The following is a 26,600-nucleotide window of genomic DNA, read 5'->3' on the forward strand; positions in this document are numbered from 1 at the left end:
GTCCCAACCATAGTGACTATTATTGGTTAAGTGTGGTTCATTCAGTAGGATTATTACATTAATTTCATATATTCTATGCACACAGTAGGGTCAATTGATCGACCGGTAGCCCTTTGGCCTAGTTTCTCAGCACTATAGCATTACCGGGTGTTTTCTGTCCGAGCCATCAACCATCCCATCTGGGCCAGTCCAAAGTTTACAACTAGATGGTCAATAAGGAGGGGTATTTTGCCCTTCCCTTGAGCAAATGACCCTGCAGACCTCTCTGTAAACATGTAAAGGTGTCCAATTAATGCAACGTTTTTTATTTTGAGCGTTTATCGCAAGAATGTGTAATTATATGGGCACAGATTTTCGATTGTTTAAAATTGAGGATTAGTTCCATTCATCAAACAATGAAAATACTTTTAAAATCAAGACATTGTAACTAAGTCAGAATGAAGTATGTTGCTGTATATTTGAAAAGTCTTACACTGCATTAATGACTGCAATAAATTGATTCATGGACATTTAAAAGATATACTGCTCTTGGATGGTAAATTATTTATGTTTTCAATGCTAACTTGCTTGTAAAGTGTACATACTATTAAGCCATGGAGAACATAATCTAATTTTTAAACAGGATTATATATTTTAAGAGGCTGCAAAATATACTTTAATCTTAAACAGTCTGGAAAAATCTGACTAAAAACGCAAAAGAGAAAAATGCTAATTTATACAAACAGTTGGCTGCAATGAGACAATGTTTAAGCGAGGTAAATGCTTTGTTTTGTGGTAATACAAATGTATTCTTGGAGGAGGGGGGAATCAAACTGATATTTAGCCCCTGATAGCTTTTTTTCTTCCTCCTTTTGTTTTATGCAAGGCTCTTTTACCACATGGTAGTGACAGATTGTTTGAGCTGGAAGGAAAAGCCATTCGAAGCTAATTAAGCAGCCATTCTAGGCACTATTCGCAGGCAGGAGGGAGAGAAGCACAGGCATTTGTCAGCGCTGAGCCCCTCGTGGTATTGATTGACAACAGTGGGATACTGACTGACAGTCTCTACTACACTGGACCAATTGTAAGCGAGAGGGTAACCCAGTTGCATTACTATTGGATATCTAGCGGTGGAAAAAAAATACAAGCCCCACGTGGGGCACGGTACAGTGAGCAACACGTGATAGGCTGATTTCCTCAGGCGCAGACAGTGTACCTTCAGTTGCAGATATGAAAGGTTGTTGATGCTTGAGGACTCTTTAAAAAATGTTTTGAATTAAATCCTCTTGATGATCAATGTGCCTGGTTATATGGAATTTGTGTTTATTGTGTTTATTGATTTTTATTGCATATTGTATGACTAACATCATCGAATGACAGAGCTACATTCATTTAAGAGTAAAATTAATAATGTAGTTGCTGAGGGCATTATGTGTAGGCTCTGAACCTATGCTGAAAATTGAGCAATACAAATTTAAGGGAATTTGCTCACAAAGATGGGAATTTTCCAAGTATTTTATACCTCTAAAACAGATTTGTATTGCCGTCCGGCCAGAAAGATTATTTTTTGTAAAGCCTAACCTCTGATTATATTTAAATGATTAATTTAACAATATCATGTAAGTATCGGTGTGAGTACATTGTTTATTAAAAGTTGTTTGTTGAACGATAGTTCAGATCCAAAATGGCGAACATATGAGGTCATGTATCCCTGTCCAATCGCAGCACAAGTGTATTTTGTACCCCACGTGGGGAAAACTCTCTCCGATTGGACGAAGTTACCATGCTCCTTCGGAGAATCCGATTGGCGTATGAGGAGCCCTCTCGCGGCAGTTGAGTCCTCGTGTCAGTACACAGTCTGTGTGTGGTACAGCAAGTGGTGGAGGAACTGGGTGAATCGAATGAAAGCAATTGGTACCTTTTACAACATCAAACCTTTGTGCGTTTAACCTCCTAACTGAAAGTATTGTTTCTGGACTTACTGGGAAATTAATCGACTATTGCTCGACAGAAGGAACGCTTTCTTGGAAGTTTTAAGCGGCTAACAACTCGTCGTAATCGACGGGTTCCCGACGTCCGATCGGGGAGGTTTTCTCTAGGCAGGTTGCGAGCGGTGCCTCTAGATCATAAGAGTTTCTAAGGACTCGTCTGGGAGATGGATTCCATGTAAACAGCGAATGCTTTTTCGACTAGGCCTATATCTTCTTTCGTGGAGGAAGGTCACGAGCCGATATGAGCATTTGAGAAAATACTGTCGTCGTTGTGAAGAGAGTGGAATCAACCGAGACAAAGGTAAAAGCAGAAGACATGAAGAGCACCAGTCTAACAAGACTGGTGGTGTGGCTCGTGGGCTGCTACGCTGAGAGCCGCAGTGTTTTTTTATTTATTTATTATTGCTGATTCTGCTGACAGACTTTCGCAACAAAGCGATTCTATTTCACAGTCATGATAGCCTGCCATTGAAAAACGTTACATATGCAGTGAAATATAAAATCATAAATGTATCAACTTTGAAGTTAGATTAGCCAATACTATTGAATAGGCACGTTCTACGTGGATGTCCAAGTTCCTTCCTCAGTTTATTGTTATGATTAAATTACCAAGTAGGCCTTATTTTTGGAAAGACAGTCAACTATGATGGTAGTGTGTGCTACAGATGTTTTATGCCTTATTCTGTGCAATTACAAGCGAGTACCCAGCGCTAATATCAGTTCCTCTTTGTTTGTGATGGTACAGCATAAGAAGCAAGCAACCAACTAAAACCGAGAGAGATCCAGGGATTGGGTCGACGTGCACTCTCCATCGCCGTGGACTAGGCTTTGTCTGACTGCTTGGGTTGTACAGGGAGGGGTGGCGGACAACCGCTACTACACTCGGATTACTCAACCCCCCACACCCCCCGTCCCCCGCCCCCCCCCCATTTCCCACTGAAAAAGGATACACACAACATGTATCCACAGGGCCGGCATCCGGTAAGATGAAGCACTTGTTATAATGGTGTTTGTAAGTCGTATGCTAATGAACCGCTTTTAGAGTAATTAGCTTGTCAGCAAGGAGCTCGCGATCTCCTGCACCTTAACCTACTATTTATGGTTCCCATGTCGACTGAACTGGAGATGATGCAAGCAATTGACAAAAGGTTTCGACTGGATAGAAACTGAAAACACCTAGGCTATTCACTTCTTCGGAATTGTGGTAACATATTACAACCCGAGCAGTATAGACATGCTGTAAGAAAATGATCTCCCCTGTCATACATTACTCTCAATTATCAGAGTAGTTTCCGTATAAGCAAGCGGATGTTGTAATAATTGCGGTACATGCATGGAATTCTTCCAAGCGCATGTTGTGACCCCCTCCAACGTGTTCTTTTTAGGATGCATGCAATGATCCGCTTCTGTCAGCGCGCTCAGAGTGATAATGGGTTCTCCCAACAATTATGAAAGCAGCCACCAGGAAGGGCTCAAGGGAACGAAAGCTTGGGCAACGTAGCTGACAAACCAACTTTCAACTAGAGCGAAAATCCTTTTAACATGAAACGGCAACAATAGAAAACGAGATGTCGTATTGTTAGGGATGTTATTCTAGATATGCCACAGATTTAGTTATGGGTGTGGTGGTAGTGCCGTTTTGTCATAGTCTTATTTGGATCTTTGTTCCTAGGCACCTCATCAACCGGGGCAGCCTGGATTCAAGTTTACCGTGGCAGAGTCATGCGACAGGATCAAAGACGAGTTTCAGTTCCTTCAAGCTCAATACCACAGGTAATGACAAGTGCACTACTCTAGCACTAGTTTTTTTCCAGGGTAAACAATTAGTCCATACCGTGTGAATGTGTGTGGTGATACATATGGATGTCTGCTTTGTCCATAACACCTGCTGTATGCAGGTTCCATTGACACACACATTCTGATAACCTATTAAGAGCATCTTGGCATGTTTGGAAAGTGTGTAATTATTGAAATGAAAAACAATGTAAAATAATCTCTCCCAGTTTGAAAGTGGAATATGACAAATTGGCCAATGAGAAGACGGAGATGCAGCGTCACTATGTCATGGTGAGAACACAACCTTCACGCTTCATAACATTTAGTCATTTAGCAGACACTTTTATCCAGAGCGACTTACAGTAAGTACAGGGACATTCTCCCAGAGGAACGTAAGGTGAAGTGCCTTGCCCAAGGACACATGATTCGGCAAAATTTGGCATGGACGGGAATCGAACTGGCAACTGTCCGATTAATAGCCTGACTCCCTAACCGCTCAGCCATCGGACCCCCATAACTAGTCTCATCTTTGTGCTTAAGCACAATAGCAGATTTAGCAGTGTTAGCTGTTGCAATGTTAAACTCCACTCAAGATGGTCAACTTGGTGCAAGTGATTAGATGAGGACAAGTCTGACTAACAAGGTGATTGGAGAAAATGGTGTGTGATGTAGGACTCCAGCAAATGGCTAGTTAATTGCACGGTGTGATGAGGCCCACATTATTGAGAAGGGAGGATGGCTTCAGTGCCAAATTTACGACCCCCACCCTTCCCCCTTACACACACCCTTCCCCTGACCCCCTAGGGGTTAATGACTGAGCTGCTGGCTTTGTGTGTGAATCGTATTATTTAGGGCTGATTTTCCTCTCCTGGGCTGAGCTGCAGTGCTCTCTGGCTCCTCCCTGCTTTATTTAGAGTGAAGTGGGGCGGGTATAGAACACACACACACTTAACATGGTCCCACGACAGGTTCGTAAATACACTACATGGTGTGAAATATTTATTTAACATAATTTATCTAAATTGACTTGCCAGTACAAAGTATTTTAAGTGTACATGTTTACTTTACACCTCAATCTAACAGTGTTGAAGAAAGGGGAGGGGCAAGGGGCAATTGTCTCTTGTTTTGAAAAGCACTGCACATTGTTGTCATACTGACAGTGTTAGCATTTTAATAGAAGTCTTATGTGAGGTCCTACCTTTCTGTCCCCCAACTCTCAAGTCATGTTTCCTGTCTGTGCCTATGCTAGCCCAATACTTTCCATACTTACCTAAAGAGTTTCATATCTTCACATACATGCAGACACATTTTATTTGTGCAAAGTCATTTTAACGACATTTTCAACTGAAAGAGGGAGGAAAAACTGGATGAGAGGTGATGAATGAAGGAGAACTAAAGAGCAGAGTAGAAGATTGTGTCCATCAGTAACATTCCAGCTGAGACAGCCTGCCCCTGTGAACTTGACATCTCTGACATATAGCAAGTCATGAAAGAACTAGGGAGGATGAAAAACCAAAGTTTTTTTTACATCAAATTGGCATATTCCTCTCACTGTTCATATGCTGAATTAACATGTCATATTTGTTCTTTTTTTAATAGTACTACGAGATGTCCTATGGGCTTAACATTGAGATGCATAAACAGGTATGTACTTAAAAGCAAATATTTCTAAATGTTCTTTTTCAAAGCAAGGTTTTGGGACTGGGGTTGTCATCAATGGCCTTGGGGCTCCTTTGTGAATGACGTGTGTTTGACCTGTGTGTCTGTGTTTGTGTGTGCATTCACGTGCGTACATGTGTCTGTCTTTAGGTTAGGACTGGATAGCAGTAGGAAGGACCTTTTGTGTTTGTTCAAGAGAAGGCTTTCTTTCAAACACACGTCTGACCTTAGTCTATAACCACATCCCTAAATGCCTTACACACACACACACACACACACACACACACACACACACACACATGCGACTCCCTCCTGTCTATGAAAACGCTGACAGGCTAAATAGTGTGCAGAGCAGGCAGCTTGATGGGGCTGCTTTGATAAGATTAAAGTGAAGTCTTTGGCAGGGAGTCTGAGGGAATGTGTGCGCGCGCACAAACACCTGACCTGTCTGAGCCGTGCGTGTATACATTCCTGAAATAAGATGCCGCTAGTTTACTAGGCTAACACTTTTGCACAACCACCAGGCCTTGCAGGATGTGTTAATCAGTATTGATAGGTTAGTATTGATAGGCTAATGAGAGGGCCTGTCAAGAGTTCACATCATCCCACCTGTTCTACCAAAGAAGCCATTTTGATAACACATCTGTATACAGGGATACGGTCACAGCAATTTCTTCTGGCTAATCATGTTCTGACTTGGCGAGAGGCACAGAGAGAGGCCATCTCACCCCCTCTTTCATGCTTCCTCATTTCTACATCTTTCTTTCCCACTTCCCCTCAACCCCCCTTTACCCCCTCTCTGACTACGTGATGAGAATGAAAGCCTGCATGTCGTTAGTGGTGTGATGGTGATTCATGGGTGTGCATGAACGATGGGGGGGGTAGTGTGTGTTGGTGAGGACTGGCTGGCCTTATGATTCTCACTCTCAGGGGGGTCCTGCAAGGTTAATGGCATCTGTTGGTAGATAGAGAATTGGAATAGCGACTGCCCGATTTACTAGATGAGGACTGTGTGCGGTGCTGAGTGTGATTTTGCGAATGTGTGTACATCCAAACTAGCATCTCCACTTCCCACAGTAAGGGATTCTTTCACCTTTTATCGGGTGTACAGAGTACGGTGTGGGGGGTGGGAGGGAAGGAAGGAGAAGGGAAGGAGAACAGGTTAATCGACTGGCTGGGTCCCAAGCTTTGCCTTTTGTTTATCAATAAGCCCCACGGAGTGGAGTGAGCCATCTGAATAATGCATGATCCCACTCCTTCCCCTTCATCCCTCCAGCCTAGTGTTTGTGATGACATCAGCGAGGGGTAAACAGACAAGCCCTCGACTCTCCCTATTATCTCGGGCTGCTGAGGAGGAAAGGGGGGAAGGGAGGCTAGGAGGAAGGGATAAAGAGGAGGGAAGGGGGTCGGATTATTGGATGCAGGCAGGCATATTATTTCCCAGCTAGAGGGATTTAGTTTGTAAAGGAGAAAACATGGCTATCCATCAACACCCCCCCCCCCCCCCTCCCTATCCAAACCTCCATGCTCATTTCCTTTGAGATTTGAGTGGAGCTGTGTAGAAGCTATGTAGTGCAGGTGTTAATAGTGCGCTAACAAACACACTTTGACAGATGTGTGTGGATATGTACAATGCTGCATATCCCTTGCCACCACTGATCAGATAGCTTACCCCCCCTTCCCCATGCATTGTCTTTTACACACTCCCAGCTCCACCTTAGCACCCTCCGTGCGGCTGGTAGCAGAGCACAGGGCTCTATGGAAGCCAGGGGGGTGATTTGTTTTGACAGCGTCTTGTATTATGCTGGAGCATCAGGCGGAGGTAATCACCCTCGCTCGCTGTCAATAAATGATTTTAATTAGCGCAGCTCATTAGGCTTCTCCTGTAACGTGCCCTGTGTGTGCAAGTGTACAGCTGTTTTTTTTTTCTCTCTCTCCAGTTATGTGCGTTTTCTTTAATTTTTTTTGCTCTTCATTAATCCAGTTGTGTCTCAGCCAGTTTGGGTCCAGTTCATTGAGAACCTGGGCCTTTCTCATCATAAGACAGCCATTTTTTTTGTGTATGTTTGCTCATTTCCTTCCTCTGCCAGTCAATAAACTAGGTTTTCCGAAGCTCAGAGTGCTTATTAAGGGAAGTCCTGTCTGTGTCCGTCCTGGTGGTGGGGGAGTGGGGGGTGGGTGAGCAGATATAGATGGAAGGAGAGAGGTGTGTGAGGGTATGTGTGTAAGAGAGAGATGGGGGAGGCTTGTTCAAATGAATAATTTATACAGGATTCCAGGAATTGTTTGCCAAGGTGATGATGGTTGACTTGTCAGTAAGCCAAAACAAACTTACTGGGTGAACACACATTCCCCAGTCTAGCTACAAGGGGTGTAGAGTGGTTACCAGTGGTTGTGAAACTTCATTAATAGCCAAGAATTATCAGATTGAAGAGTACAATACAATTATAGCATTGTTGAAAATGTGTGTTCTCTCAAGCATTTAGTGCTCTTTGGTGCCTGATGCAGAGCTATGGAAGAAAAGACTGTCTGGTTTCAGAATAATGAAAGAAAAATATTTTCTGGGTCCTATCCTGCCTTAATGGAATTGGAGAGGGATTTTTTAATGACAAGGGGTTCTTTACTTGCTAGAGAAGGGAGGTGTGTGTGTGCATGCACATATGTGTGCTGCCTGTCAGGGCCTGGTAGTGTGACCCAGACCATTAGAAGGTTCTGGTCTTTACCCTGCACAGATCCATAGACTAGGTGAATTCGTATGAATAAATAGGCTACTTTATTCCTGGATCTGCACAATTAGGTTGTCAGCAGAGATGCCAGGTAGCAGATCTGAGTTGATGGTTACTGGCAAGATTTGGCTTCAATAAACAAGAGCAGGTTTTTGACTCCTCTTTGTGTCAAAATATCTGAGCACTTCCTGCAAATACAGAGTGTGTATGCTTTTTCATGCTAAACAGATGTTTCCTCTGCCCCCCTCACTCAGGAGGTGTGAGCTTCTGCTCCCCCAGTATTAACACCAGGTCTCTGGGCAACGATGGGAAAGGGGTAGAGGGTGGGCATCAGAGCAGCCAAAGCCCAGGACCGCCAAAACCTCTGACCCCCACGCCATCAATGCCTTGTTTTCCCGCCAATTGAATCCTCATCAGTCCCACCTCCCTCCTTACCTCCACTTCCCAGTATGCTAATGCCCACAGCGACAAACAGCCAAATGGCTTTCAACACTTGCCACTGACGGGGCTGTGGCATAGAGGGCCTCTCCAAGCGAGCGCTCAGCAGCTCTGAGTACTCTGTAATTATGGAGGCCCGGTGAAAAGCCTCAGACAGCTCAAGGGCTCTGTTTTCATTGGCTTTAAGCGACAACAACCCTATTTTTAGCCGCGGTGGCTAGCAGAGGCTAAAGGCGCCCTTTCTGCCACCGCGTTGTCATCAGGTCTCCTACTAGGGACGCTTACATTGTAAACTGAGAGCCGTTCAGGTGCTCTTTCACACTTTTGGTTCCTATTCCACTTTTTAACGTGTGAAAGGTTTGACTGTTTCCAAAATAAGTCTTTGTCACTTGTCGTGACGTTGCAAGATTACAGTAGAGCTTGATACATACACTTTTGGGGCAAAAAGTTGATGCTCTTTTCCTGTGAAGTCATTCATTCAGTCCCACTAGCAAGCCAAAGTTTTCAGGGAAGCCCTGGGGACCACCGAATGCAACCTCTGGGAAAGGGTCAAAGTCTCGGCTGTCCGAGCACCTGGCGTTCCAGCTCGCCTTTCACAGACAAAGCCGACCAGCCGTGAAGAGCGAGTGGTGTGTATATGCTACTCCTGCCGGGGGCAGGTCTCCTGGCCCCAAACACACTGAGAAACCCACCTGGATTTCATGCATGGCTTTAAACCCTCTCCAAGACCTGTTGATAGGAGCGGGAGTAGCATTTAGTGTCATGGCAAAATAACTGACTGACTGATTTTGAATGTGAAGATTGGAGTGGTCAATGGATTAACAGGGAATTCAAAGCCAACTGTTCAAAACTTCCTAAACAAATAACAAGTGGGGGATGTGTGTGTGTGCGCCGCCTCAAACCCACCCTCCCACCATGTCTAGACATGGAGCCAAGCAGCCTCGCTCCCATGTACCCCCCTTTTAATCCCCCATAAATTTCCTGGGCCGATCTGATCGACAGGCCCAAAATTCAATTTAATGACCTGCCTCTGTGCGCCTAATATGATTTTACAGGCAGTTATGGTCAATCCCAGACCCAATTTACATAATGATCAGCCCCAGATAGGGCCTGCCACTGTTGCCCAGGCAACACGGGGAAAGGGGCTCTGGAATGAGGCATGGGGGGGGGAGAGGGGGGAGTGACCACAAGGAAATAGGGTAGGGGTTATGTGGATGGAAAAGAATCACAGGGTGGATAGGTTAGGAAAGGAGGGAAGAGGTGATGGAGGAGACAGATTTGGCTTCTTGGTTCTATGATCCAATAAGTTTCATATATTATCCCAATAACATAATAAATGTTTTTGATGATTTTTGCGGATTTTCACGATTTGCAGATGTATTTTTTGTTAATTTTGTTTGGAAAGGTTTGTGTATTCATATTATGACACAAGCAAGATCAGAGGTCTTGTCTATTTTTTCCCTTTCCATTCAAATGTTCTCCCTTGTCTTTTGAAACTTGACTAAAACCAGAGGAATGCAAAAGGCTACTAGCCACACCACCATTACTCAGAACACTCACTCTCAAACAAGGTTATTGCCAAACCAAAGAAAAAAAAAGTGCCAACAGGTTAAACCTCCCCTCCCCCAATGTACACCTGTAGGGCCATATTTGCACCCACCATACACACTCACATACATTAAGTACTTCTCACCCCCAGGACAGTCAAATCAGATGACCTTAGTGTCAGATCACGAGAGGGAGCTCTCTTCTCCTCACATCCTTATTTATTCATGTATTTGTTATTCTTTTTTTGTTGTTGTCCTCTTCTCTCTCATTGTCCCTCTTGTCCTGGGATGGTCTGTCTAGGTATCCTGCCTGGGATGGATCATCTTAGTCTTCTGCTAAAATCGCTCCATCCACTCGATACAAATGATGTTCATGATGGATACTAGTAGTCAGCCAGCCATCCTGTCTCTGTCTCCCTCTCTATCTTGGTGCTAATTGTGAAGAATTACCCTCATTTGGCTTCTTCTGCCCAGCTGCTATTAGCATATTTCAGTCTCCTAATGAAATCAGGGGGGGAGCCTAATGGATATCAGGGATGGGGAGGAGGGACCAAATTTGGTTTGTCTTTAGGTGGTGCCCATTTAGCTTGGAAATGGATGGGCCTCCATACAGACTGGAGGGGGGGTCATTACCATTTGAAACATTCAGGTGTTTAAGTGTGAGTTGGATGTGCATGTTGTTGAGTGAATGACACCCTGTTGTGTTTACGTTGGCGGTGAGATGAATACACTGTCTGGTAACAGCGATTTTACAAGGACACCTTGAGAGACAAATCTGCATCTGGAAATCTAAAAGGATTATCGGTCTCTCTTTTTTTCCCTATCAGACTGAGATTGCAAAGCGGCTTAATGCGATACTCGCCCAGATCATGCCTTTCTTGTCACAAGAGGTGAGTGTTTGGAACAACTTTGTAAGACTGCTGGTCAGAGTTCTGTCTGGCCAGCACAGCTAAACTGATATCATTACTATATCCAAGAATATCAACTGTAAAATTAAACTCAAATACACAATCTTCTACAGTGCAGAGTATTGTAAACAAGTGTACACACCCGCCTCTACTCTCTGCTACATTCATTGTGTTTGTTTGTGTTCCCTCAGCACCAACAGCAGGTGGCCCAGGCTGTTGAGCGTGCCAAGCAGGTGACTATGACCGAGTTGAATGCCATCATCGGGGTACGTGGACTTCCAAATCTGCCCCTCACCGTGTGTATACCCCTCTTCTACCTCCATCTGACCTCAGGCCAGGGGCAAACCTGCACGCACAGTGGGAGGTTGTCAGACTACCCCTCATAGAATGTAGACCTGCAAGCTCTAAAGCTGGGGGTAGGCACTTAATAGTGCTAGTCTGTAGTCCTACGTATCATATCTATACACCATGCCGCGGGAAACGGTAAATAGGCATAATTATGTTTGAGGTTCCATTGTTCCTTCTTTAAACTATAGCATACACTCATATCAAAGTTATGTTTTCTAAAAACTCATCTGTTCTTGTGTCGCTTACCCCATCCCGTGTGCAGATTTGCCCTTGCCAGTGATGGTCTTTATGATTTGAGTTTGTGATTTGAGTATGTGATGCATTATTGATAGGATTTATCTACTTTAAAATGTTTTTTTTTTTTTTTTTACATTTGACATTAAGATTACAATAACTACCATGTGATTAGGAATACCTATAAGAGCAACGTTCTAGTTATAGGAAGTGCTGTGTAGGTACACTTGTTTACGATTTAGCAGTAAGTTATGACACAAGTAAAACTTGGTGGGACAGAGATTGGCCTTTTCAGGGAGGGCTTTTCCACTTGACACCCTTACTCCTACCCCATACTGTGCCTGCTTACACTTTTATAACCATCTTGACCGGTAATACATATTTCCATTTTATTACATAGTAAACATTGTAGGTATGTAGAAATTGCTATGTAGTCACATGGTACATAATGTGTCCTAATGTAAAGTGTTGCTGAATATTTTGATCATCATTATTGATGTGACATTGAAAGTGGTAAACATCCAGTCTTTAAGAGGGCCTGAAATGGATGTTATGAACAAAGTGGTTGTAGACAGAAGGGTTAATCCCAAGTAGCCTGGCTCTGCCCTCCTACGTACTTCCGCTGAATTTGGATTTTGCTTCTGTACTAGGTCTGGGATGTCGGTTCTGAAGTCAGTTTCCAGAAACAAATTTTTTGTAGGTCCAATCAGCGAACAGAGGGAGTGGCTGAGAACGATGACGTTAATGTCGTGCACTTGTTTGAGTAGTTCAGTAATGGCGGCGGAGAAAGATGCGAGCGAAACTATTCTGCCGTTGTGGCAATGCTGCCGAATATAGGTTAAAGCCGGAGCAAGAACATTCCTTGCTGAGTTTTGGTGATGGTGATGGCCATTATGTTGTGGCCCTCCTCCCCACAGGGTTCGGGAAAAGTTTGATTTTCCAGCTACGGCAGCTAGCTCCGTTACAGTAGTGGTGAAGGAGTTGGCTAAGGCGAACGCTTGCGATTGGTTATGGCAAATCAGTGTGGCTCTGGGCGGATCCAATAGTTTTAAACTTCAACAGAGGACCCGCCTTCAAGGAAGTTAACGTTTGTCAATCGAGACATCCCAGACCCTCTGTACAAATGAAATGTACGAGGGTCTGGTTAGGACCAGGCTAAATCCCAAGTCCATCAGGCCATTATCAGAACATTGGCTTTTTCGCTCCGATTACACCTAACTTTAATTGTATAAGGTGCTACAGCACGTAGACTAAAACTACTGCCGCTGATCCACATATCATGACAAATATGAGAAAAGCATAAGATATGTGGCCTTGTCTATACTCATTATGTGTGTGTACTGGTCACACATTAAGAAAGGGATGGGCCAGTGAGCTTGCTCATGGCGTGGACACACACACAAACACTACACACCTAGAGAGGTGTGTTTTGTCAAGATGTTGATGAGCGTCTGGCAGGCAGGCTGTGTACACACACACACACACTATGAAAACAAGGTTTTATTTGTTGGCGGGAGCAAGGGCAGGAGATCAATCCCTATGCATCTCCTCTGTAAGGGAGAGAGGGTGAGGGCAGACAGGGAGAGAGGGATGGAGAGATGGCTGCCAGGGGGATCGGTGGAGGAAGGCCAAGGCCAGGGGGGGTTATTATCCAATGATAATCTGAGACAGTCAGTATTTGGCATCCTTCTGCTGTAGTTATAACAGAAGAGATGGATGAGTGTGGGGAATTTGACACACACACACCCCTAAAATAAAAGGGACACATAAAACACCCAAACAAGAACACCAAGAAAAGTACTGACTGTGCCTGATGGCAGGCAGTAAGCACAGTATTACTACAGCAAAAACACTGACTCACTCACTCTCTCTCACACACAGACACACACACCTTGACCTCTGTCCCAAGTCCCAAAGCCCCCTCAGCTGTTTCCAGGTGTTCCTGGAGACCTAATCAGTCTTATCTAGGGATATCTACAACCTGCTAATCTGTCCTTCAGACAGAGGTTATCATTGACCAATAAATACTAAATACTAACTGAGACCAGCGATGTTAATGGCACTGCCAGTCAGTATACTGGACTGTATTTACACTGGGGGCTTTCCACAATGGCTAAGTATGATAAATCTCCAAAAGCAAGTTTATATATGGTGATAAAAACCAGAGCCCAATCCCATTGAGACTATGCACTAAATCAATCTCTTTATTGTGCGATGTGATAAACGCGTTATGGATTTTGACTTAATTTATTTAGAACACACCCAAAATGGTATCTTGAATGTACAAACCCTGTAAGGCCGTCATAGGATGCAATGGGATGCTCTGGAATATGGCGTAAAGTTACTCACTCACTATGTCCAGCCTATGAGTCACAGTGACTAGGTTTCAGCACATGGTTCCTGCTTAGATAATGGTTAACAGACTGCTGGAACGTTACTTATCTAACACAGTAAACTCGTGTTCTTGTTAAACATTAGTGTCTGTTATTGGTCTTCCTCAGACATGTGCTCGATGTCCATTTTGAATTTCTGTTTTAAATTTATAATACTATTCACTGACTGCCATTTGCCTCCCTACTGCGTAGGGGCCTTACAGAAGACAAAGTAACAGTATTGATTTGTTTGCCGCGTTAACGTTATTTACAGCCATTACAGGTCCTCTTTCGTTTTTGTAGGTCTCATTTCTATCCAATAAGTGTTGACTGAGTGAGTACATTTCACTCTGTCATCTGCTGCCATTTGGGTACAGTACTTATTGTTTAGCATTAGTAGTAGCCTACATGTTTTAGCTTAGCATTAGCAGCAAAGTGGTTATCCTATCATAATTATGTGTTTAGCCTAGCTAGCATGACTTTCACTAATAGCCTAGCTATATCAGTACCTGTGGTAGTACCTGTTGAGCTACGTTGGGCTTTTTCTTACCTTCCTCTCTTTAACTCATCAGCAGCAACATGCTGTCTACCCAGCCTTGATGGTCAGTGTTTGGGAGAGGGTGGGAATGTAAAGATGTGTGGATGTGTTGACATGTGTTATAACTGCTGCCTACTAAAGCATGCCAAGGGCTTTGCAACAAGAGATGATATAGTACAGTTGGAGTGAAAGCATGCAATGAATGACACTCAAAACGGGCAACCCCATTTTTGGGGGTTAAGAGGCTGGACTTTGATGAGGTCTGAACGTTCAGTCAAAGCCAATCAAGAAAAAGAGAGGAAGAAAGGTTAAAAGAATTAGGTTGCATCCCAGTCAGTTGTTGCCATGTTTGTTTGGTTGTCTGCCAGTGAGCTTTGCTAGTGTAGTGTACTAGGATGTTAGTTCCACCTGACAGTAATGATGTGTGGGAGCTTAGTTCGCTTTAATGGCCTGTTTTCTGTGGCTCCCACAGCAAGGGGCCACAAGCTTTGGTAGACATTTACACAAATATAAAAAGATAAATGGCAAAGAGAAAATCCAGGAATATTGCATTAGAAGTCATTTATTTTGTTCTTTTTTCGTTAGCCCCCCCCCTCTCCCCTCGGCTTGTTAATGAGGCTTCTTGATGTTCTCTGCATGCTTCCTCATTAGGCATGCTCAACAGGGACATCCATGCTCTATCTATACCCCCCCCCCCCCCCATCTCTCTCATTTCTGTACTCTCCCTATTCTTCCTTATTGCTTTCACTTCACTGCAGTCACATTTGGGTAATTATTTTTTCCCTTCCATCACACAAATGGGCCTTTACTTCACAGAAGACCAGTATAATATTGATTAACGACCCCTTGTCCATGTTGGTTGTGTTTGTTATATGATTTTATTTCCCTGGCTCAAGCTAATGAGCAATACTAGGTAATAGGCTTGTCCTTAATGGCAAAGTTAAATTAACTCTGGTTCTTTAAGGCCTAAGCCCTATGCACCTTACATGTCTGCTTTCCTGATTGGACAAAATGGACAAAGGCAATGCTAGCACAGAGGAGATGGATTTTGGGGGGATTGTGGAGTAGGGTGGCAGTTGATGGATGTGCTAAGTGTTATTTAACCTTGTTTTAAAGCACTTGCTTCCCTTTTGGCTGGAGGCCATTTGACTCCCTCCATAGTCTCTCAGACACTGACAGGCTCCTGGGAGGGCTGAGTGTGTGTGTTTGTGTGGGTATGTGGGGGCTGGGTGCTGCGTTGCATTGTCAGGGTGTTGAATGATTTTCATGCGCCTTTAGAATAGCATATAAATGTGGGGAGCATTTTACAAGAGGCCTTTAACCAAAGTGAGTTTTGTTGTGGTTGCTTTACTAATTATTAATGTGTAGTAGTTAAAAAAGAGAATTCTGCATGAAAGTCATGATACTGCTTCTGAGTTGGTGTCGTTTGTGCCTTTTGAACATACATGTTTTAGTTTTAGGAAGTTTGTATTGCTGTAGTCAAAGGGGTGCAAGTGTGACAGTTGACATACATTCCTCATTAGACATTACATCTTGAATACATGTGTAGAATGCTTCTGATATCAGTACAGATGAATAACAGTTATTCACAATGTTGCACTGAGCTAAATAATAACTCCCCGAAAGTTCTGAAGCCCAATATTAGCCGGTCCTGGATCCTTTTCCCAGCCAACCCACTGTTGTTTTCTCCAAACAGCAGCAGCAGCTCCAGGCACAGCACCTCTCTCACGCTGCCCACGGCCCTCCCATTCAGCTGCCACCCCACCCATCGGGTCTCCAGCCCCCGGGCATTCCCCCAGTACCAGGAGCGGGCGCAGGCCTGTTGGCACTAGGCGCCCTGGGCAGCCAGGCCCACCTCCCTGTGAAAGATGAGAAGAACCACCACGACCTGGAGCACAGAGGTGAGAATGGCATATTGTGTGGTGGCCATTTTGGTTATGCCACATAATGGTAATGTCATGTTGATTCTGCATAAAGGGATATTCTTGTTCACAACTGCCACCACTGTGTCTTTACAGTGGACATAATGTATAGTGGCTTATATGATATGTCTCTTTATGTTCCATAATATGCAGAGTGAACTTATGAAAAATCGAATACATCAGAGTGAATTTCTGCTTTTAAATGAGATATTTAACAAGCTTCCTAATCATCTGTTTTGTCTTTTCTCTCCCATGGCCCATCATCCGTTCCCTCCCTCCTGGATATTCCTCTGGTGACAGAGCGGGAGTCAAGCACGGTAAGTTGCCACCTGACATCTGTCAACCTCCCTTCTTTTCCCAGCAACACATAACTTGACATTGGTTTTGGATCTGTTTGATGATTAGGCACATTTTGCATAGACTTTGAGCTCAGATCCCTTGTTAGCGATTTGCACTCGGTGAGTCAAAAGCACAGTATTTTTTTTTCTTCAGCGTTAAGCCTCCTTGAAATCAACCGATGAATGGAAAATGAAGTCTTGATTTAAGCTGGTGGCGTCTAATCCTGGTGGATAATGACTTGAACCACAGGGTGTGGATTAGTATCTCTCATTTCATCACAATTAAAAAATACTTATTCTTTCCTTCCATCTTAAAGGATTTACTGTAGCCCTGTCTTTTCTTCTACTATTTCAATCACTCCTTATCTTATAACATGCATTTAGTTTTTCCATCTTTACCTTTTAAGTAAATAACAATTTTTTGTTTCCTTGTGCATTCAGCCCATGTTCTCTACGCCTCTTTTATATCTCTTTTTTCATCTCTATCCCCTCTCTCTGCCCCCTTTCCACTACATATTTATGGACGCAGAGAGAAAATCGCCCCTGCTCCCTGCATTGTTAAAGCTCCTGTTTATTAGACTGGCTTAAATCTCTCTGATAGCCCGTAGGCGAGGGGTGTGTGGTGGTGTTGGGAGAAGGGGGTGGGGGTAGCGAGGGGCACGGCTCTGTCCGATTGAGTTCCCATTGACTGGCCAGCCTGAATGGGTGCAGTCATGTCTGAAGGGAACTGAACCCTCCGCCCCACACCCCCAAAGTAACCTAGCGGTTAGCAGCACTAGCACTAACTAGGCCCAGCCAACCTTCACTCCACCCCTGCTTGTCTCGGGTCACCTGATAGGGGCCGTCTGAGGCGAGCGCAGGTTATTGAGTCGCTGGTAAGCACGCCATAAAAGGTCACAGGATTAGACAGGCTGGGCGTTTTTTTGTAGACAAAGGCAACATTAATGTATATATTTAGAGCCCGATTGAGGGAGGGAAAGAAAGAAAAAGGGGAGGTCCGGTTTGGCTTCAAGAGTTAGGAAGACTAGCATTCCACAAGAGGAGGACACACTGAGGAGAATATGCTCGCTCAACCTGACCCAACCACATCCTCCGCTTCCCTATTCCAGATCTTAAGTTCATCCTTCTGTCTCGTTTTTCTTCCTTCCCGTTTATTTGCACTTCCTAATACTCTCCCTCGCTCTCAGCCAAGTGGTTTCTTTCAAGAGGCAAAGGGTTGAGACGGGCCACTCCCTCTCTCTTTCTCCTGCCAATGAAAGCACAGGGCTGTCAAACAGGTTGAAAGCATTGGTCTTGGCACGCATGCGCACACGCGCACACAAACACACCAGCTCTGGCCTCAGGGACTATCAGGCTGGCTCTGCCCAGCCTAAAGCTCCACTGCCTGGCTCTGAAGAGATGCCAATCTGCCAACCCGTCCAGGCATACCCAGAAGTGGGGAACTCTGCTGGGCTCTCATTAGATGCCAGGTTCCTTTCCTCTCTTTCTCTGTTTCTTCTCTCTTGCTGTTTCTCTTTCACCCCTTCCCCCTCTGTAGGCACCTTTTGTATCACCCATCTCTTTCTTTTTCATCCGGTTGTTTTGCTACTTGCCCCCTCTCCCTCTGTGCCCCCTCTCTCAGATTTTCATTTACTCTCTCTTGTCACTCATTCTTTTTTTTTGTCGTTCAGTCACTCTCAGGCCCTTTGTTTATGTAGAACCACAGGGTTGTCCTGGCAGTGTGCCAACCTGTGTGGGGTCAGAACACACACTCACAAACTCCTTGGCAGTCGTCCGTTCAACCACAACAGCCTTTGAGAAAGGGTTAGCTTGTTAGCTTGTGTTCTTTTCTTGTGTGTGTGTGTGTTATATGAGGAAGGAAAATAAATCAGGACATACACTCGCTAGGTTACCATCTGTATATTTCTGTTTGCCATTGTTTTTGTGAGATTGTTTGTGTCTGCTCCAACCATTTAAGTGTGTGGCTTGAAAATAGATTTGGGCCGCCTTAGCTTTTTACTTTCACGCAGAGTGTATCAGACATCATGGTGATTTTTGAAGCGTGTTTTTATTGTCCTCCAAGGTTGGTTTGGACAGTCCAGATCTGTGTATGTGTTTGAACTTGTGTGTGTGTGTGTGTGTGTTCAGATTGTCTCTCACAATTTGCTCAGCTGCCCCGGCTGTTTCATCGCTCCATTGCCTTGGCGACTGAGAGGTCTTCCTAGAATCCCTGCCCTGTCCAACACACCCTCTCTCCCCTCCCTGGGCCAGTTTGATCCTTAGTCAATATTGTGACTATTTCACCCGCCTCAAGATTTGCAGGGCATGTCTGCTCTAAGCTGGCTCTTCCATCTCCGAAAAAAGGGCATGGCGCTCACTGCACTAAGCCCCATGTTGGATTCACTTTACTGGGTCGTTTTTTTTTCTTGAGACAAATCAAGATCTGAAATGACGGGATAGGTGCAAGGCTGCCTGAGAAATCTACACAGCCATTTTATAGGCTTACCCACGCAATCTGGAGTACTCCATCAAATGATGTTACTTTAAAATAATACTGCGATCATTATGCAGATAACCCAAATCATAATAGTGGGATCGTCCACAATTGTGTGAAAGGGTTCAGTCAAACTGTTGGCCTCACCAACCGTTCTGTGTGTGTTGTTGCAGAATAACTCGGTGTCGCCGTCAGACAGCCTGCGGGCGGCCAGCGAGAAGCACCGGGGCTCCTCCGACTACAGCATGGACTCCAAGAAACGCAAGGTGGAGGAGAAGGACAGCATGAGCCGATACGTGAGTGGTAGACACACACACACACAAACACACCGTGCACTTACCTAAGTGTTCACACAGACCTGTACTACACACACTCGCATTGTACACACACAGTTAAACAGTTGGGGGCGCGCACACACAGACTAAATCAACTGTCTGTTTCTATAGGACAGTGACGGGGACAAGAGTGACGACCTGGTCGTGGATGTATCCAATGAGGTGAGAGCAACTGTGTGTGAGTGAGTTTGTCTAGTCTATGAGGATGTGTGCATTTCTCTGTGTGAAAGTGCATGTGTGAGATTTGTCGTTAAAGCTGTGGAGCCACAATCTGAACATTGTGCAGTGAATGAACGCTGCTTTTGTTGTGCAATGAGAACTGACAGAACCGATTTACACCCGCCACACCTGTTATGTCTCAACCACTGAGACACTGGGTGTGTGTGAACCATGTGTAAACCTTTTGTTTTGCAAGTGATTTGTTTAGCATTTTGAACAAACACTTTTGTCTGAGTAAACACCACCAAATAAACACCACCTTTTAAAAGGAACGCTGAAGCAAATGACAGTGGTAGAATTCAAACATGTTATACAAAATAAATACATTGGCACATGGCCCTGGCTTGTTTGACCTATATGTTGCATGTGCTCTCTCTCTCTCTCTCTCTCTCTCTCTCTCTCTCTCTCTCTCTCTCTCTCTCTCACTCACTCACTCACTCACTCACTCACTCACTCACTCACTCACTCACTCACTCACTCACTCACTCACACTCACTCACTCCTCCCTCTTTAGGACCCTGCCACACCTAGAGCCAGCCCTGCCCACTCCCCCCCAGAGAATGGCCTTGACAAATCGCGGACCCTGAAAAAGGACACGCCCAACAGCCCCGCCTCTGTGGCCTCCTCTGGGAGCACACCCTCCTCCAAAGCCAAGGACCATGCCCACGTAAGTGTCTGGTAGGACTGGAGATGACGTGTGTGTGCAGGCTAGTTGGTGCTCTATTGGGTGTGGGTGAAGCTTTGAAGGGAGAAAATTGACAGGCAAAAGGGGGAGGGGGGTTCCTTAGGAAAGTGGGTGTGTGTGTTTGAAGGACTAATACATGGGATTTTTTGCTGTTGACTGCTGAAAGGGGGTTAGAAGCTAGTGGGAAGCAGAGGGGGGCACTGAAGATCCATAACCCTGTCCCGCTTCTCTCAATCTCTTTTTATGAGTTACGAAATAAATGTCAATTGCTTTCCCAGCCAGTGCTGTAAATAAACCAGGGGCTATGACAGGGAGATTGCTCCTGCCCACCAGTGTTCCCCCCCAACCCCCCCACCATCTTTGTCTTCATCCTGTCATCTCTCTCCTTCCATCCTGTCTTGCTGCCCCCAGACAGGCTCAACCCTATCTGGCTGATATGTCGCTGTGCTTAACTACAGACCTAACTAGAGGGATTTGTCACTCCACTCCTTCCCTCCTTTTTTGCCTAGGTCGCTTTAAGCATCAAATTCAGGGAGAAAGCCACGTAAGGCTGCAGTTTTTCCCTGCTCTCTGGCCTGTCCTCACAATCTTGCCTCAATTTCTAACCTGCCTTCCTTCACTTCCTCCCCCCATCCATTCGTTCTGTATCTCCCTCCTTCCCTTGACTTTCCACAATCCCATGCCAGATTTATGCCCCATCTCTTGGCCAGATATGTCAACATGCTTAACTGGACCCGGCTCTGTCTCGAGGTCCTGGAGGCGCCCTGGGATTAAATGCTAGAAAATGAGGGATAAATGCCACCGGGGCGGCCATCTTGCTTTCCAGTTCCAGCCCTGTGATGGGGTTAGCGGATTTTGGCTCAGAGAAAGAGAGGTTTATGTACCAGCCAGGGCCCCGCAGGCTGTAATGAAGTGTCAGTGTTAGATTGGATTACCTTGAGCTCGCCACTCAAATTGTCACACTGGATTTGACCCACCCTCCTTGCATCCTGATAGTTAGAATTTAGCCTCACTTCTGAGTCAGTTTCCCTCTTTCACTACTTCTGCATCACTTCCTCTGTTTTATTTTTGGTGTGTGTCTCCCAGAATGATAAATCGTCAACACCGGGCCTGAAGTCCAACACGCCCACGCCCAGGAACGATGTCCCCACGCCGGGTACCAGCACCACTCCAGGGCTTCGGCCAATAATGGGGAAACCCCCAGGCATGGAGGCACTGAGTAAGTACACACACATGTACCAATACTCTAAATATGTTGGAGAAGATATCATTTGAATGAAATGAACATGTCCTCAAGACTGAGTGTTGCCTCAAGTGTTTGGGAGAAAATACGTTTTCCATCCCAGATTCCTCATTTCTTCCCTCTCCCTCCAGCTGCTCCCGCCCTGCGCACCCCTTTGATCGCCGGCTCCTATGCCACGCCCTTCGCAATGATGGGCCACCATGAGATGAACGGCTCCCTGACCAGCCCGGGTGTCTACGCTGGCCTCCACATCTCCCCCCAGATGAGCGCAGCAGCCGCGGCCGCTTACGGGCGCGGGCCCATGGTACAGCCCCCGAAAGAAACATTAGGCTACCCAGCATACCCTCCCCTCTTGGCTGTAAAGAGGGATCACTATGTGCAGATACATAGACAGATCCAAATGTACATGAACATGAAACTGCTCCGTCACATAATACATCTTTCTATTTGTTTCCTCCCCCCTATCTGTTCCTTGCAAGTATTTGTTGCGTACTGTTGTCAACTGTGTGCTAGTGCTAGTGAATTAATTAACTCTGCTCATGGCTAAAATACTTGCATGTTATATTACTTGCAGCTAGCATTTATTTCCGATTTCAATAATTCACTCATTCAATATTTCGTATTTATATGGCTTTGATGTTGGTTAGCAAGATGGCTGGAAGGGAGAGAAAAAACGCACAGTCCCAGTGTGTTTGAACATGTTTTAGGCTCTCATTTGCATTAGCAAGTGCGATGTTGTTGCTTTATGTAAAGCCACTTTCCATTGCCATTATGCTGACACTACAAACAAAGCAAGGGAATCTGAACCTTTTGAATACATTTACATGATCCACTGCCATGTTATGAAGACGCCAAATGTGTTCTGAATTTAAATGATAGCCAAACCTAGTTTAGCATAGCCACGCAGCTCAGCTTTAAGCCGTTTGTTACTCGACATGCTAACGGCAGGTCCTCCATGTTTCCTCAGGCGGGCTTTGATCCTCACCCTCACATGAGAGCCCCGGGCCTGCCAGCCAGCCTCACATCCATCTCTGGAGGAAAACCGTGAGTTGTGATTCATAGGTGTTTACATGTGGCTCTCTGATTAAAAGGGACATGCCTACTGCATCATCCATGTGGGTTCTGGTTGTTCACCTCTCCATTTCTCGCAGGGCTTATTCTTTTCACGTGAGCGCGGATGGTCAGATGCAGCCGGTGCCCTTTCCACCAGACGCGCTGATTGGACCGGGTATCCCCCGGCACGCCCGCCAGATCAACACGCTGAGCCATGGCGAGGTGGTGTGTGCCGTCACCATCAGTAACCCCACACGCCATGTCTACACTGGCGGCAAGGGCTGCGTCAAGATCTGGGACATCAGTCAGCCAGGCAGCAAGAGCCCTGTGTCTCAGCTGGACTGTCTGGTAGGGAGCCTTCATACACAGCTGCTATTACAACCTAATGAAGTGAACCCAATGAACTCTGTTTTATGACTGTTTTATTGGCTTTATCACCTAGAGATGGCTAATAATTTGCTCATTGGCTTTGTACGACATTGGAGAAATATAGTTGTCAGTTGGTTATATTGCACCAGGGCTACTTCGGATATTTGTGTTTACAATATATGTAACCTCTTTGAGACATTGAAGTGTTGATTGGCTAAGACATACCATCTATCACTATACATTTATTAACCTCATTGAGAGTTTTTCAAGCACTCAGTGGGCTCATTTGAACCCCACATCCACCTCCATGCCCTACTTTAATTCTAAACCATTTCTGTGTGGAGAGGAGTTTGCCAAATAAATAAATCAGTTTGACCGCTGGATCGAACTAATCCCAATGGGAAAAAATCCCTGAAGAACAATCTTCTTCTAGCCCACCCTCTCCCGCCATTATACTGACCAGTGTTTCCCCTATGTTGATTTTACTGTGGCGGCCCGCCATGGTTAAATTTCTGCCGCCACGGTATCAGAATTAGAGCTGTACACAATTTTAGGCCGTCTATCAGCCGTGATTGTTAGAGCGCATGTCGGAGAATAGCACAGACGCGCTTCACAGCGCAGTTGAGATTGCGCATGCGCATAACTTATGTTGTCAGTTCATTTAAGCCTGTTATTGTATTAGTCTATAGTTCTTGCAAATGACCTGACCTGCCCCCACTGCAAAAAAAAATCCTAGGGGAAACACTGCTGACTGTTAGTCATTTGCTTAGTTTTTGATATAAAATGTCACTCGTGACATTTTATACTGTCAAGCTGCTCCTGCCATGCTTCCTAATGGCAGACTAGGAGAGACCTAGACTGGAAGAGTGCTGGTGTTTTGATCTTATATAGCCATCAGAGTGATGTTTAATTCAACTGAGAGCGGCCCGACAGCACTATTGATCTCTCATACACAATCTCAGTCATGGACCAAGGCCAGGCCTGGTCTGTCTTTCCTCCTTCCTTAAGAACAAGCCTCCCTTCACACTCTGAGGAAGCTGCATTCAAACCACTCACTTTGTCAGGGAAAGCCTCTCTAGTCTCCAACAAGAGACTATTTTTTTGCTTAAAAGAAACTCTGTCATGATGATTGTCAACTCGCTGACTGTGAAGCACAGCTAAATCATTTTCTTTTTTGTGTCTGTTCCAGAATCGTGACAATTATATCCGCTCCTGCAAGCTACTGCCGGATGGTCGCACCCTCATCGTGGGCGGTGAGGCCAGCACGCTGACCATCTGGGACCTGGCCTCCCAGACGCCACGCATCAAGGCAGAGCTCACCTCCTCTGCCCCGGCCTGCTACGCCCTGGCCATCAGCCCCGACGCCAAGGTCTGCTTCTCCTGCTGCTCCGACGGCAACATCGCTGTGTGGGACCTGCACAACCAGACGCTGGTTAGGTGAGCAAGCGCATCAGCAAGAGGGGGGGGGGGGGGGGGGGTCTGAGGATCATGTTAATGTTGCCCTGATGACGTGTTTTGCTTGAGGAGCTCAATCTTGCTACAGCTAATCTTGAGGGTGATTTCTATATCTGTGATGCTGAAATAAATACGTCTAATGTATCAGGGGTAGTACATTGGGCATAACTCAGTTGTGCGTAGATTTCATGCACTTTCCAGATTCTCACCAGGCATGACTAACCTATGTCTCCATGGTGGGGGTTTAGGCAGTTCCAGGGCCACACAGATGGCGCCAGCTGCATTGATATCTCCCACGACGGCACCAAGCTGTGGACTGGTGGGCTGGACAACACTGTGCGCTCCTGGGACCTCCGGGAGGGCCGGCAGCTGCAGCAGCACGACTTCACCTCCCAGGTACACACACACACAATCTTTTCATGATTACATCTTACCCCCAAGCAGACTGACATCCATCTTCTTCCTTTTCTTCTCCACCTCTAAGATCTTTTCGCTAGGTTACTGTCCCACTGGTGAGTGGCTGGCAGTGGGCATGGAGAGCAGCAATGTGGAGGTGCTCCACCACACCAAGCCTGACAAGTACCAGCTGCACCTCCACGAGAGTTGCGTCCTCTCCCTCAAGTTTGCCTACTGTGGTAAGACTTTGAAGTAAATTTCAATTGCACCCTTGTAGGTATGTAGTTTTAGCTGAAATCCAACGGGGCAGACCAATCCCGTAAGGATGGCCATGACCCTGTCTTTCCTTTTCACACCATGTCCACTGATTCCTCACGGTCCTTCTCTCATTTCATGTGTCAAAAGGTAAATGGTTTGTGAGCACGGGCAAGGACAACCTCCTCAATGCCTGGAGGACTCCCTACGGCGCCAGCATATTCCAGGTAAAGTCAATCAATATCTCCTCTACTCACCCGGGCAGTAAGTGGAAAGTGTGTGTGTGTGCTCCCAATGTGTTTGGTTTCAAAAGGGCATACACACAAACAATTTTAGGAAAGGCAGATAGGGAAATGTTTGGTAGGGGTTTGCTGTTGGAATTGGTTTAAAATGAAGTATTGATGTTTCTCAAGCGATATGGGAGAAATAACAGAAATATGCATTAGCACTATCTGGCTTTCATCTTTCACATATTCCAGATGATGGGATTAGCTTGAAGGAGCAATGGAGAAACTACGGAACTGAGGTATCTGACACTTTATTTCCTCTCCTTTATCTCTGCAGTCAAAAGAGTCCTCTTCTGTCCTGAGCTGCGACATCTCAGCAGATGACAAGTATATAGTGACGGGCTCTGGAGACAAGAAGGCCACCGTCTACGAGGTCATCTACTAACTAGACAGCCTGCAGGAATAGTTCAGCTTGAGCACTTCTAATGACCAGACAAGGGAGCTGCGAGCCCTCCTGTGTCTCCTCCTGACTAAGCCTTCATTCGGTCCCCCCCCTCCCCCCTGTATAGACTACCCAGGATTGGACTACTACTTCTACTACTATAAACAATGGTCGGATGCTGAGTCATTTTACCCTGCCCTGGATTAGTCAACCCTGGCTATTGCGATTTTGTCACTTTGATTCAGGCTGAATCTGCCCCCGCTGTTCTTTTGTGTCCTTCCTAAATTTGGGTCTGTTGCTGGGCTTGGTTAAGCATATTTTTTTAATTTTTACACTGCAATGAAAATGTGTCCGTAACGTGACAAGATGGAGCGGTGCTTCATCTGAAACTGTTGCTCCCTGGATGACTTGTGAAAAGTGTACATATTGGAGTAAATAAAAACATTTTATAAATATATATTATAAATATATATATTTTTTGTCCTGGTGTACTTGTGATGGATTTTCTTTCACCTTTCCTTCATGCCTGACATTAACAGGAGAAAAGACTAGGGATGTCTGTTGTATATTTTTGCAATTTCGATCCAAATGTTTGGTTTTTTTGCTTTTCACATTCTGCAGAGTTGACCTTTTATGGTAATTGCGACATCTTTCGGAATAAAGAGAAAGAAA

At 45.2% G+C, this 26,600-nt stretch overlaps 1 protein-coding gene across 6 annotated transcripts; it reads left to right on the plus strand.

The window, feature by feature from the left end:
- Positions 1–1,825: 1,825 nt before the first annotated feature.
- tle3b (TLE family member 3, transcriptional corepressor b) lies at positions 1,826–26,385 on the plus strand. 6 transcript variants are annotated; one of them, XM_047042695.1, is made up of 22 exons: positions 1,826–2,271; positions 2,716–2,951; positions 3,643–3,743; positions 3,974–4,037; positions 5,346–5,390; positions 10,944–11,006; positions 11,216–11,320; positions 14,551–14,580; positions 16,213–16,417; positions 16,739–16,755; positions 19,423–19,545; positions 19,696–19,746; positions 20,318–20,470; positions 21,575–21,707; positions 21,863–22,035; positions 22,699–22,775; positions 22,883–23,132; positions 24,343–24,590; positions 24,857–25,004; positions 25,093–25,243; positions 25,410–25,486; positions 25,824–26,385. In XM_047042695.1, the coding sequence occupies exons 2-22, from the start codon at positions 2,928–2,930 to the stop codon at positions 25,929–25,931; spliced, it is 2,346 nt and encodes a 781-aa protein (XP_046898651.1). In that variant the 5' UTR covers positions 1,826–2,271; positions 2,716–2,927; the 3' UTR covers positions 25,932–26,385. The 6 variants fall into 6 exon arrangements, with proteins under 6 accessions (XP_046898651.1, XP_046898645.1, XP_046898647.1 ...); XM_047042689.1 differs by lacking the exon at positions 14,551–14,580; XM_047042691.1 differs by lacking the exon at positions 14,551–14,580 and having other exon boundaries at positions 16,216–16,417.
- The last annotated feature ends 215 nt before the right edge of the window (positions 26,386–26,600 follow it).

Source organism: Hypomesus transpacificus, chromosome 19 (genome assembly GCF_021917145.1).
Source record: "Hypomesus transpacificus isolate Combined female chromosome 19, fHypTra1, whole genome shotgun sequence".
In the NCBI taxonomy this organism is placed as follows: Eukaryota; Metazoa; Chordata; class Actinopteri; order Osmeriformes; family Osmeridae; genus Hypomesus; species Hypomesus transpacificus.